Below are 13,655 nucleotides of genomic sequence, written 5' to 3'. Positions count from 1 at the left end.
ATAGAATTTCATTTTAACCTTTGGAATTTGAAAAGTAAGCAGAAATGAAATGTTAATGAGGGAAATTTGATGATGTTAATTCTCTAATATATTCATTGATTTAAAATTGGATTTCTCTAAGCCTGCTACGTTTTGGCTTTACAATTTACGTTCTCTTTCCAATACTTCAACCCTCATTATTCAGAGGAAATGACTTCGAAAGGAATAAGACTCCGATTCACTCTAATTTACGTGAATAGATTTTATTTGAAGATATATCCATAATGCAACATCGTTGGGGTTTCTAGAAAATTAGAATCAACCAGAATTGTTGGGGTTTCTAGAAAATTAGAATCAACCAGAATTGTTGGGGTTTCTAGAAAATTAGAATCAACCAGAATTGTTGGGGTTTCTTTCTTGAATTTCAAGATTACCCAAATACACTAAAACAGAACATGCCAAACATGCATAGAGTCTAGAGATGTTTCATTACGATTGATTTTGGGGAGGAATCACATGCTAACCTGATCCTTATTGCTTTTTCAATAATAATTAGCAAGAAATTTAAAATAATTTCTACACTTTTTTAACTGTAAATTTTTAAATCTACCAAATGAGAATGCTGCAGACAAACCCTGCAAAACACCGGTGATAAATTTTTGCATTTGTGTGTTGTCAAGGTTGCCGAGACTTTCACCTGGTCTTGAATGCAATTTTCTATGGGAGCCTGGCCACCAGAAATTGAAATTGGTTCATCCTCACAAGTGCTCTAACTTGGCCTTAGAATACATCCCAACAGACATAAAATGGATGTTATTTTGGCATAATATTCAATTTATAAGTTGGGCCTTAATTTTGGCTTCTGAATGCTTCGTTCTAGAAGGAAGCAAAAGAATAACATGACTGGTCTCATGTTACATGAACAAATCTAGTACAAGTGATCTATTATATTATGGCACCCTGAGAAAGAAGACTATTTTCAAGATAAAATATGAAGAGGTTATTTGCAACTAAAACAACAAAGTTGGATTCTTCAACAGTTCTGAGATGAAAATGTTTTAGCGCCTACCTAAAGGGCTTTAACGCCTCCAACGAATCTGCTATACTGAACATGGGCTCCTTCTATGGTCTCCCTAGGTTGTTTGTGATATTTTGAGCATGAAACTTCTGAATGCGGGCCTCTTTGCTATATTAAACACGGTTTATAAAAGGGTTGGGTAGCTGATGAGTTGTAAGGTCAGACGACAACATAATTGTTCATTTCCATGGAAGCAAATCGTGCGCAACAGAAACCTGAAGCAGGTCGTGCGCACAACAAAAATGTAGCCATGCTGTTTGGGAGAGGGAGAAATTGTTAGGAACTTGAGATAGTATAATTCTGAAACATAAATACGGTATCCAAATGTCAAACAACAAAAGATATGTAGCCATATGTCAAAGAGAAAATCATATGCCAGAGATCAATCAAAAAATGAAAATGTAGACTACTAAACTGATTCAAAAAAAGCATATCGGCCTAATTAGTTAACATTATTAACCATGCAAATTTTTATGTATTGATATATGACATTCTTTTGAGGCTGAGCGAAGTGACAATATTATAATATTATTAGCGATACCAACAAAGTATAATCGTATGTAACCTTTGTTTGGGTTCAAACGATGTGGCAAATATATATGGAGGCTCCATGTATAGTTGTTATGAATCCTTAAAAAGTAAAATCCTTTACATATAACATGACCTTTACATAAAGGCACCATGCAATAAAGAATTGTTTATAAAATTGTTTTTAAATATAGATAATTCATTTATATATTTTCTTTTGAAGAGTGTACCTATCTATGTATGTAACAAATAATTATACATGCAAAAGTATATATATAAACAAATTTATAAAAACATTGTCTCGACAAAGAAATTTAGTTTTTTAAAGGTTTCAGATATTTTCATCAACATTTTTATTATCATTAAGAAATTTAAATTAAAACATCAGTGACTTCTCGCAACCCATACAAATAGAAGGGATATAAGGGATACGGGGTAGTGTTACAGGAATCACATGTCTAGTTGGACTAAGCCAAAAAAAAAAAAAAACTTTCCATGAGTTAAATTTAGAAATAATCCTAGCTCAAAATTTATAAGAGTGAGAATTTAGGGATATAGGAATACCTAAATACTTAAATTTCTGCGAAGTGTTTGCTGTTCAAAATCTTATAATACATTTTATATGGGTTAAGAGGGCTTTTCTGACATTCCATGAATATATTTGACTTTTAGCTTTGTTAATCTACATTCCAAAGACTTATATAAATTTATCCAGAATTGAAAAAAATCTAGAAGCTATAATAATTGAGGAACCCCCCTAATAATAACGTGTCATTAGCAAATTGGGCATGATTTATATTTTTAATACCTAGATAAAAGTGAATACCTGGAAGCCTTTCTCTTCACAATTCAAGGTCTAACCTTCTGCTTAAATAAGATACAATTATGATAAATTAAAAAAGGGAAAGAGGATAGCCTTGTCTCAAGCCTCTTGAAGCTTTAAAAAACCCCATGGGTTTCCCATTGACCAATGGAGAGAGCCAAGGGCTTGAAATGCAAGATGTTACCCACTGCAATGGTTGCTCTTCAAACCCAAATTTTCTCATCACTTCAAAGAGAAACTTATGTCGAACTTGGTCAAAAGAGTTAGCCAAGTCAAGTTTAATAGTTATCCTTTTTTCACCTAGAGCTTCACTTGAATGGATCACTTCTTGGACAAGGACCATGGTATCCACAATTTGTTTGTTGCCCACAAATCCTCCCTAGTTTCTGATATAATCTTTGATAAGAGAGGTTTGATACATATTACAAAGGGAGATATGTCTAAAATGAGAGGAGGAAGGGTTATCCTCTTTTGAGACTATTGGGAATGGGATCCCCCAAGGATAGTTTTGGGGCTAAAAGCCCATGTTTTGGGTCAAATTTTGCAATAAAATTGTAAAGTCTTCACATTTTGTGGTCGCGTAGCGCGAAGGTGTCATGAGTCATAAAGGGTTGTCTGCCCTTATTTTTGTAAAGTAAAGTCGGCTATAAAAGATCTACCCATGGTCCGTGGACCATGGGATTGTATAAAAAGAGCTAAGTAAGTAAGCTCTAAGTAGTTCAGATAAGTCTTAGAGAGTCATAGCTCTAAAGTAAGAAATCTAAGTTTCGGGTCGTAGCGTAGGTAGAGGCTCTATAGCTGAGTGCATGGAGGCCTAGGGTAGAAGTCCACAACTGAGTGCGCGGACCCCTGCAGCTGTGTGCGCAGGGCAGATAGAGTCTGTAATCACTTGAAAATATCAATAAAGAGAAGTATTCTACAAATTCTGTGTCTTTGTTCCAATTAATGCATCTTGTCATGTTGTGTATGAATTTCATTTATAATACTTATGTGATGCGCGAAAGTATGTAATTACGTTGGATAACTGAATGCAAGTAAGGATATTTGTTTATGCGGTGCTAACTGTGATTATCTAATAATACAAGTAAGATTTTTAAAACAACTTGACAATCTGTGCAATACCTTGCCTTAGCAACATGAAAGTATCTGAATCGAAGGTTAGGGTTGCACGAAGGTCAATCGTACCTTTTAGCAGAGGTACTGAAGGGCGAAATAGAGGGCTAGTCTGGCAAGCCCTAGAACTAAGTGACCTACGCGAAGGCAAGAATAAAAGGAATAAACTGACATCACAACCATCTTAGGGTGCGGAAACTTGGTTCCAGCATCCCCCCATACTGCTTCGGGTGAGACTTCCATCCGCGCTCCGTGGGCTGACTCCGAAAGGGCCAATAGTGTAGGGATTTGTTTGGCTAACTAACGCTGAACCTAGGTCAGGCCCCAACAAGCCAACAAATGGTTCCGGGCGGGGACCAAAATCTGCATAAGTGATGTGTGATTTCGTATCACTGGAATCCAACTCAGAAAGAAATCGGAGACTAATTGGATAGGAAGATCCACGAATTCGCGGCGCAGGAGAACAGAAATCTACGACTGACAAAGGAAGAGTGGTTGGACAGGTACCTATATACAAAAATACACGAGATCTTTTTATGTTCCTTTCCAGCTGAGCTATACGAGTGGATCGCGAAGCTAGCAAATAGCCAAGGAAGGTGGAGACTTGATGGTCCTATTGTTTAGATTCTGAAGCTTGTACAGAGATTAGAAGCATTTGAGGATAGGATCGCCCGCGTTGTCGATTATTGACTCGATTGCGTCATAGGAGGATTTGTAACTGAATTCGCGGCTGATACCTCAGTCAGCTACAGCGAGGCGGAGCACATTTTTTTGAAGGACCGCAGGTTGAGAATCCTGATATAACTGCGTCGCTGAAAACGAAACAGGTAAACATTGGTACGGAGGCAGAGCCCAAATTCGTGAAGATTGGAGATTACTGGGATGACGTGACAGTGGATAAGGTCGCTGAATTGCTCCGCGAGTACTAGGATTTATTCCCTACCAAGTTTACGGATCTAAAAGGGATAATCAGGGACCTAGGTGTTATGAAGATCATGTTGAAGCCCGACTGTCTCAATCCAAAGTATAGGAGAAGGTCCACTTAGAGCTAGACAAGATGCTAGCAGCAGGCATCATTGGGCCTGTGGAAGAATCTGACTGGGTAAGCCCAATGGTGGTATAGGAGAAGAAGTAGAAGGATGAAATAAGGATATGCATGGATCTCAAAAAGTTGAATGACACTTGCGTACATGATCCTTTCCCGACTCCGTTCACTGATGAAGTGTTGGACAATGTAGGTGGCCAGGAAGCATATTCCTTCATTGATGGGTTCTCGGGGTACCACCAGATCAAAATCGCACCAGAGGATAGGAGCAAGATGACCTTCGCGACTGAGTGGGGGTGTTTTCAGTACACTGCAATGTCGTTTGGATGAAGAATGCACTTGCGATTTTCTCGCGCATAGTCGTTGTTACGTTCAAGGAGTTTATTCATAAGTTCCTGGAAGTATACTTTAATGATTGGACGGTGTTTGGGCTGGTGAAATGCCATGTAGCAAGCTTGCACCTGATGCTAGATACCTGTCAAAGATACCAAATCGCACTCAATCTGAAGAAATTCCTATTCTGTGTTCATTTTGGGACCCTACTGGATCATGTGGTTTGCCGGCAGGGACTGATGGTAGATCCCATGAAGATTGCGGTGATACTAAATTTGGAAGCGTCGAGGAGGGTGAAATAGTTGTGCGCTACCTTAGGACATACATGATATTACAGAAAGTTTATCAAAGGCTATGCCTAGATCATTGCGCATATGGAGAAATTGTTAAAGAAGGATGTCACATTCTGCTGGAATGAGGAATATAAGAAGAGCTTGGACGTATTGAAAGAAAAGATGGTCACCGCATCGATTCTAGTCTTCCGGGATTGGAAGAAGGAATTTCATGTACATATCGTTGCGTCATGTATAGCGCTAGGAGTTGTACTAACACAGGCTGGTAGAGGGGACTTGGACCATCCTATTGCGTTTGCAAGTAGAAGGTTATCCAAGGTGGAGAAGAACTATTCCACCACCGAGCACGAAGGGTTAGCTATGGTATACACGCTCCAGAAATTTAGACACTACTTGCTGGCAGGCCATTTTAAGATGTATACGGACCACTCCATGCTGAAGTACCTGGTCAATAAGCCTGTGTTGTGGGGGGGGAGGGGGATCTGCAAATGGTTGTTATTGTTCCAGGAATATGATTTTGAAGTTATTATGAAGCCTGGATGACTAAACGCAATACCATACCATCTATCGTGCATCGAAACAGGGGAAGAGCCCACAAATTTGGAGGAAGGATTGCCTGATGCACAACTATTTGTAGTGCACGTCGTGAATGGTCATTTTGAGGATATAATACACTTCCTGATGACAGGGACTTCCCCGGAGGGTTATACCGTCTAGCAGAAGAAGGAGTTAGTAGTGCGGGCGATAGATTTTTCTGTCATTGTTGGGCATATGTAGAACATGGGGTTTGATGAGATATTGAGAAGATATGTACTTGAGTTTCAAAGAAGCAGCATCCTCGTGGACGCCCATGGGGGTGCCGCGGGAGGACATTATGTAGGGAGAGCGATTGCACAAAAGGTTTTACGCGTAGGGTTGTGGTGGCCAACCCTCCATCAGGATTCAAAAGCTTACTGCGAAGCGTGTGATGTGTGTCAAAGGACTGGCAGACCATCACGTAGGGATGAGATGCCTTTGAATCCACAGATGATGTTACAACCCTTTGAGAAATGGACGATAGATTTTGTGGGACCTATTCAGCCCCAAGGAGAGACGGGGGCAAGGTGCATTATCACCATGACGAAGTATTTGACTCGTTGGGCAGAGACACATCCTGTGAAGGATTGCATAAGCGTGACTACTATGAAGTTCCTCTTTGAATATGTACTAACGCGATATGGTTGTCCAAATATTTTGATGAGTGATCGCAGAACGCACTTTCTGAATGAGACGATCAGTGCAGTGATGGAGAAATTTCAGGTATATCACCAAAAGAGCACGCCTTATCACCCGTAGGCTAACAGGACGATGGAAGCATTCAATAAAGTGCTGGAGAACGCGCTGACCAAGGTTTGCAATGCTCAACAAAGTGATTGGGACCTACGTATACCTGCAGTACTATGGGCTTATCGAACGACATGCAAGAAGTTGACTGGACAAACTCCCTTTAGGCTTTTCTATGGTGATGAAGCGGTAATGCCTATAGAATATATTGTGCCTAGTCTACGCATAGTGGCACTCACGGGTATGATGGATCACAGAGCCCTAGAGGAGAGGCTCGCACAGCTGGATGATCTTGAGGAAGAAATATTTCTAGCTGGATTTCACCAACAGGTCCAAAAGCAACGCGAAAAAGCCTGGCACGATCGACACATTAAGTTGCGCACCTTTAAGGTAAATGACAACAATGTAAAATTTGAAACGGGAACTGATACTGTTACCTGTTTTGTAGAGATACCAAAAAAGTGACCTGATTTTGAAAATGGGTGATGTAGAACACACATGTTTTTTTTAGAGCATAGTTTTTGGCGCTTTAATTTTTTTTATGTACATTGTGTTTTAGAATGGTAGTGAATGGTAGTGATTTTCATGCTAATTTTAAAAGATGGTTATTCTGCATCAGACCCTTTTTTTAAAAGACCTATTTTTTTACTTTAAATTTTGTAATGTATGAAATGTAAATAATTATTTTGTAAATTTAATAAGTGTGGCTCATAGTCCTGACGATGAGCCACACTTGCTGGCTCGAAACGTGTCGACAAAGGTCTTTCTATATGTGATTTACGCCGAAGCTATTCTTATAACTATTATGGATCACAGAAGTCTCAATTCAACAATTTTGGAAGTGGTCTTCTTCTTCATATTTTCTAGTATTTATTTTTATTTTTATTTTTTTGTAGTGGGGTTTTTATTGATTTTCATATTTAAAGAAGAAGGTTGATATTTTGCATTTCCGATATTCTACATATCTATACATCGTTAAATAAAAAAATGTTTAAAAAAAAATTGTTTCATAAACCATAAAAGAATTTGAAAAATAAATATATATATATATATATATATATATATATTAAGTAAGTAAAAATAGAAAGATTTAAAAAATCATTAACAAAAACTAGCAAAAAAAAATAATTTAAAAACAAACTAGATTAAACAAAAATAGAAAATTAACCAAAAAAAAATTAAAATTAAAAACTAGTAAAAATATTAAAAACATTTAGAAAAAACTAAAAAGACAAAAATAAGCTTAAATTATAAAATAAAATAAAAAAACTAAAAAAAATCATTTTTTTTTTTTTTTTTTTTTTTTTTAACTATAACGGATATGTTTTTTTTTTTTTATTTATAGTAGGAAAAGAGTGGAGCTTTGCCAAAGCAGCCCTGTTTACATCATGCTTGTACTTCTAAATCAGCTGATCTATCTAAGCATTTAGTAAGGAGTTTCTACATATCTGTCCTCATTTATGAACAACAACCCTTTATCCAGAGTAGCCCCTTTGTTGGCCATCAAATCCGCTTCGCTGTTTGAGCTTCTAAGTATATGGAAAAATTTGTAGGAAGCAAAGGAGGAGAGCACTCTTTTCAATCTTTCCAGAGATCTATTAAGGCCTGCATTTCTGAATAGTTCTCCAGCATTCAGCTTCTTTATAAGAATCTCCGAATCTCCAAAAACCTGAATGTCTCTGATCCCTTTTTCTCTGGCAATTTGACATGCTTTGAGGAGACTGAGCAGCTCTGCTTGATTGTTAGTCTTCAGGCCAAGACCCCAACAGAAAGAATCTCGGGAGAGCCCTTCAGGGGAATAGATGATCCCACCGGCGCCCGAGGGGCCGGGGTTTCCTTTGGAAGCCCCATCAAAGAAGATTGTGTGGGAGTTTTGAGCTCTCCACCAGTGCTGGAATGTTTCATCTGTGTCTCTCTTTTTCCAGTTTGGGGGCTCTGCTTGTGGAGAAAGGAGATTTTTTCTGTTTTGAAATTCAAACTTTCCAAGCCAGCTTTTCTCTACCTGCTGGAGTGATGCATCCTCTTTGTAGTTCTGATGCTGTGCCGCTTCTAGGAGAAGAGATCTGACCTTAGCTGCTACTTGCAAGGGAGTGAGATGTAGGTCTTTAAAGATCTTCTGGTTACGGGCCAGCCATATCTTCCAACAGACAAATTTGGGCAGGGCGTTCCAGATTTTGTACCAAATCGATTTTTGAGGAATATACTGAGAATAGCGATGGCTCAAATCTGCGAAGAGATCTGGGACAGATATCTGAGCGGGGGAGCTTATGTTTAAATCTTGGAGCGTTAATTCCCATACTTCCTTTGCAAACTGGCAGTCGATGAAGAGATGTTGGGCAGTCTCGGCGTTGCTTCTGCAAAGAACGCACCAGTTAGGGCCATCGAAGTTTCTTTTTGCGAGGTTGTCTCCAGTTAAGATCTTGTTGTGAATCAGGGTCCAGAAAAAAAAATTTACTTTCGGGAGAGCTAAAGGCTCCCAAACGTTTTTCCAGAACTCGGCACTGTACTTATTGTTTCCCGAAGTCTGAAGTGCTTTGTATCCTTCTGTTGTTGTATATTCTCCAGATTGGCCCCAGCCCCACCGATCTTGCAGTGAACGATGTATCGGTGAAGCGTCTTCGATCAGTTTCAGGAATGTATTCATTTGCAGTTGCAGGTGGGCAGGAGGCACGGGGATTGCCCAGCCGGCCCAATCGTCTCTCTGATCCCATGAGGAGATATCAAATAAACTTTGCTTCCCAACAGAAATGAGCCATTCCCTTAAGTCAGCGATTTCCTCATTTTCGCTTAGCGGATTTTGTCCCATTATCCGATCCTGCCAAAGACGAGTTTGTTTACCATTTCCTGGAATTCTATAGACATTTCTTTTGAAAAAATTGCAGCTCTTATAACAAAGCTTCCACAACAGCGTGCTGTTAGCTGTGTAACTCAATTGGAGATTTCTCAAATCAATTTTATTTGTATACTTTGACCGCAATATGGCACTTACAGGATGTCCTGGTTCTTTGATCATTTTCCACAGAATTTTGCTGCCTAAGGCGAGGTTGACCAGAGAAGGATCTCGAATTTGCAGTCCTCCTTCAGCGATGGGCTTCTTGACAGTTTCCCAGTTTACAAGATGTTGTTTCTTATCATTGCCCCTGCCTCCTTGCCAAAGGAAATCTCTGAGGAAAGAGGAGATTTGATCCATGACATTTCTGGGAGCAAGCAGAAAGGCTGCTTGGTAAATAATTAAGGAAGAGAGCTGAGATTTAATTAAAATGACCTTGCCTCCTTTTGTCAACCAGTATCCTCCCCATTTCGAGATCTTGGTTTTAAATTTGCAAATTATGTCACTCCATAACGATCTCTTATTCACCCCTGAGATTATGGGGAGCCCAAGATATCTGATTCTATCCCATTGGGAATGCCCTTTGAATCCAAGTGTGTTAGCTATATTATTGAGCTCCTGTTGATCTGTATTCCAGCTGTAGACTTCGCTTTTTCTTTCATTTACCAAGGTTCCTGAGACTTTGCAATAGTTCCTGATGACCGTGTCGAAGGCCTTTGCTATTCTAATTGAGGCACCCCCCAACAGGATTGAGTCATCTGTGAATAATGCATGGTTCAGGGGTCTTACTCTGTTGGAGGGTTTGAGGCCCGAAATGGATCCTGACAGTCTTTCAGCTTCAAGTTTTCGACTTAATGCTTCAGCCAATATTATGTAAAGATAGGGGGAGAGCGGGCATCCCTACCTGATGCCTCTCTTGGCTTTAAAGAAATTGGCAGGCCTGCCATTTATGAGGGGGGCAATCCATGGATTATTCATACATGCTTTTAAGAGGTTAACAAACTGAGTGGAAAAACCAAAGGAGAGCAAAACTTTGCTGAGGAATACTCTGTTGACTCTGTCAAACACATTCGCCATATCTAGCTTTATGAGCATACCTTTCTCTTTCCTCTGCTTGCTTGAGTGTATAGTCTCCTGCACTTGAATGACATTGTCCAGAATGTGTCTACCTTCCACAAAGCCTCCTTGGGAGTTAGAGATAATTCTGGAAAGCAGAGGCTTTATTCTGTTGGCTAACAACTTTGCCAAAATCTTATAGGAGGCATTGCATAACGAAATTGGCCTGAATCTGGCAAAGGTTTCGGGTTAGAGTCTTTGGGAATCAGAGCTAAGTAGGTTGAGTTGGTGCTACCACCTACTTTAGCTTTTGTCATGAATCCCCTTATCATCTTTTGCAGATCGTATTTTATGATATCCCAGCATACTTTGTAGAAATGAATGGTGAATCCGTCCGGCCCAGGGGCCTTGTCGGAATCCATAGACCAGATAACTTTGATTATTTCCTCCTCTGAAACAGGCTTGCATAGTTCTGAGTTGTCCTCCGGTGAGATTAAGGAGGGGATGTGGTTGAGGAAATCTGCTTCGTCCGCTTCTTCACCTTGAGCATCCGAGTTGTAGAGGTTTTGGAAGTGTAATTCTGCTGCTTCTTTGACTTGTTGAAAGCCCTTGCAGATTTGGCCCGACGAAGTCTTTATTTCTGCTATATGGTTCCTTGACAGTCTGGCCCTGTACTGTCGGTGGAAGAAAGAGGTATTACGATCCCCGGCTTTTAGCCACATGCTCCTAGACTTTAATCTCCAATATTCTTCCTCTTTTCTAAAAGATTGGTAGGCTGCTCTCTGCGCTTTTGTTTCCTTGTCCAAGAGTTCTTCATTAATATTTTTGCTTTCCATGTCATTTTGTAGTGAGTGCAAAGCCTGTACTGCTGCGACTCTAAGAGAGATGGGGTTGGGAGCTGGTTTCTTGATCCACTCCTTCAAAGCTTTTTTGGTGAGCTTCAGCTTTTGCTCCCAAACGAAGCTTGGAGAGCCTGAAATGGAGGTGTCCCAAGCTGCTTTCACAGTCTCCAAAAAGCCTTCCCTTTCGATCCATTGAGGAGAAAAACGAAATGGAATGGGGCCCAAATCCTCCTCATCTTCTAAACAGAGTTGGATTGGCTTGTGGTCAGAGGACAACTTGGGCAGAATTTTTGTTGTTATGATTTTATTGTTCATGAGGAGGGAGGTTTGCACGAGAAATCGGTCCAGTCGAGCAGAGATATGATTTGTTCCTGTTTTGTTGTTTGACCAGGTGAATAAGCCTTGGCTTGGGTTAAAATCTTGCAGATCCCAGTGCTGGGCAAGCTCCTCCACTACTCCCACCATCGGGTCCTTAGAGTTGGTACCTCCTCTTTTTTCTTTGGCTTTCAAAACTATGTTGAGATCCCCAGCGAGAATGATATTGGTGGGGGATTCCTGCTCAAGAAACTCTGCCAGAGAATTCCAGCAATCTCTTTTTTCGGAGTAATTGACAGGTACATAAAGATTGACTAGAGAGAAAGGTAACTTACTTGGAATGTGAGTTATTTCTGTGCATATCCAATGCAGGGTCTCGTGAGAGTTGATCAGCTGAAATTGATCTTCGTTCCAGAGAGTTGCCAAACCTCCCGAGGAGCCCCGAGCGCTGACAGCTAAGCCTGCATTTTTCTTCCATTTTAATTTGCTTGTTTCTAGCAGGGCTTGGCCTGCTATCTTAGTCTCTTAGAGCATGAGGATGTCAGTAGGTTCCGACTTTAAAAGATCCTTTACTGCTTCTATTTTTGCGGGGTTCCCCAATCCTCTGCAATTCCAAGAGACTAGCTTCATTATTTACCTATGTTAGGGGTGGAGCCACCCTTGGATGACCTGGGCCTGCTGCTTCTTCCGATTGTCATTTCTATCGTGGATTGGCTCCCTTGGGTTTTGAACCGTTCTGCTTCTTCTTCTCTTTTTTCCTTGCGGGATTTCCTTCCGGGTCGTTTTAATGGTCTCTCAAAGAGCTCTTCCTCTGAGGACTCAGAGCTTTCGACTAGATTTTTCTTTATGATTTCTGCATAGGTGGGGTTAGAGGGGCTGCCTTGGATGTCTCCCCCTCCCTCTTTGCTTGCAGGAGGGGTTTCCTCTTGGTTCTCTTTTTCCTGTTCTTTGTTCGGTGGATCAGGTTGTGACTCCTCGGTTCCTTTTGCTTTTTCTCCCTCTTCCTGAGATGGGATGTTGATGTTTCTGTCCCCTGATGCTGCGCTTTTTCCTGCATCTTTCTTTGCTTGGGCTGTTCTCTGGACTAAGGTCCATTGATCTCCATTCTGTTTTTCTGGTTGTTCCTCCGCTTTCTTCTTGCAGTGCTTGGCAAAGTGACCGTAGCCATGACAATGTCTGCATTTAAAGGGGAGCTGTTCATAGTCGAGCTCTTGGATGTGCGTCCACCCTGCCACCGAGAGCTTGATCGCTTCAGGCAATCCTTCTTCAAGGTCCACTTCGACGCAGATACGCGCACAGGAATATTGGTCTCTTCTAACAGCCTGATCTATGTATTTACCTAGTGCGTTCCCAATGGTCTGAAACGATTTTTGATTCCAGCAATGAAGGGGAAGATGGGGGAGCCTTACCCAGACCGGCACAGCAGATGGAACGTCTTGAGAGGGATCAAAGTCTGGGTTCCATTGATTTAAATACAATCCCTGTGGCCCCATGAAGTAGGGACCGTTTTTGAATATTAAACTTCTGTCTTCCTTGTTTTCGAAAACAAAAACGAAGCACCCTTTGCCAACAAAATAACTCTTCACTCCATCTTTTATCAGAGGTTTCCAGTTTCTCTGGGTCCATTCCTCCACGGATTTGGGGGAGGGCCATAGGCCTGTAAACTGGCCTATGAGGCCTCTTTCTGCCAAATTCAGAGCCGCTTTGCAGGTGTCCTCCTCTGGCAAGGCAACAGAGGGTATCTTCTCCATTCTTTTGATAAATTTCTGTTGTGATGCAGAAGGAGGGCGATTTGTCCCATTTGCAATCAAATTTCTGAACGCTGCGACTTCAGGGGGCGGATCCGCTGGGGGGGCAGAGCTCTCAGGAGTCTCCATCCGGCTGCAGAGTGGAGGGTGAGGCTGTGCGCAGGGGCGCAGCAGCCTGGGCGGCGCTGTAGGTCGCAGAACCCTAGCTTGAGAGCAGAGGAGCCGGCCGCGCGCGTAGAGATTAACTTATAAAAAAAAAAAAAAAAAAAATCAAAATTTTAAAAATATACGTCTTTTCCAATTAAAAAACATTTTAAACTTACAAAAAAATTTGTGCTTTTGATTTAAT

General features: G+C 40.8%; 1 protein-coding gene across 1 annotated transcript; it reads right to left on the bottom strand.

The window, feature by feature from the left end:
• Nucleotides 1–10,577: 10,577 nt before the first annotated feature.
• On the bottom strand, nucleotides 10,578–13,435 carry LOC149232965 (uncharacterized). Its single transcript, XM_089382057.1, has 2 exons — nucleotides 12,196–13,435; nucleotides 10,578–12,019 (listed from the first exon to the last, which is right to left on the bottom strand). The coding sequence occupies exons 1-2, from the start codon at nucleotides 13,433–13,435 to the stop codon at nucleotides 10,578–10,580; spliced, it is 2,682 nt and encodes an 893-aa protein (XP_089238183.1).
• Nucleotides 13,436–13,655: the final 220 nt, after the last annotated feature.

The sequence above is a fragment of the Pinus tabuliformis genome, chromosome J (assembly GCF_031772625.1).
Source record: "Pinus tabuliformis cultivar Carrire ecotype Pingquan chromosome J, CPIR1, whole genome shotgun sequence".
Lineage (NCBI taxonomy): Eukaryota > Viridiplantae > Streptophyta > Pinopsida > Pinales > Pinaceae > Pinus > Pinus tabuliformis.
The sequence above is the reverse complement of the archived record's forward strand: the minus strand, read 5'-3'. Positions and strand labels throughout refer to the sequence as shown.

Coding starts and splice junctions, on each gene's coding strand:
- LOC149232965 (XM_089382057.1), bottom strand. CDS start 13,435: ATGGAGACTCCTGAGAGCTCTGCCCCCCCAGCGGATCCGCCCCCTGAA. Junction 12,020..12,195: donor TGGCTCCACCCCTAACATAG/GTAAATAATGAA, acceptor AGAAAAATGCAG/GCTTAGCTGTCAGCGCTCGG.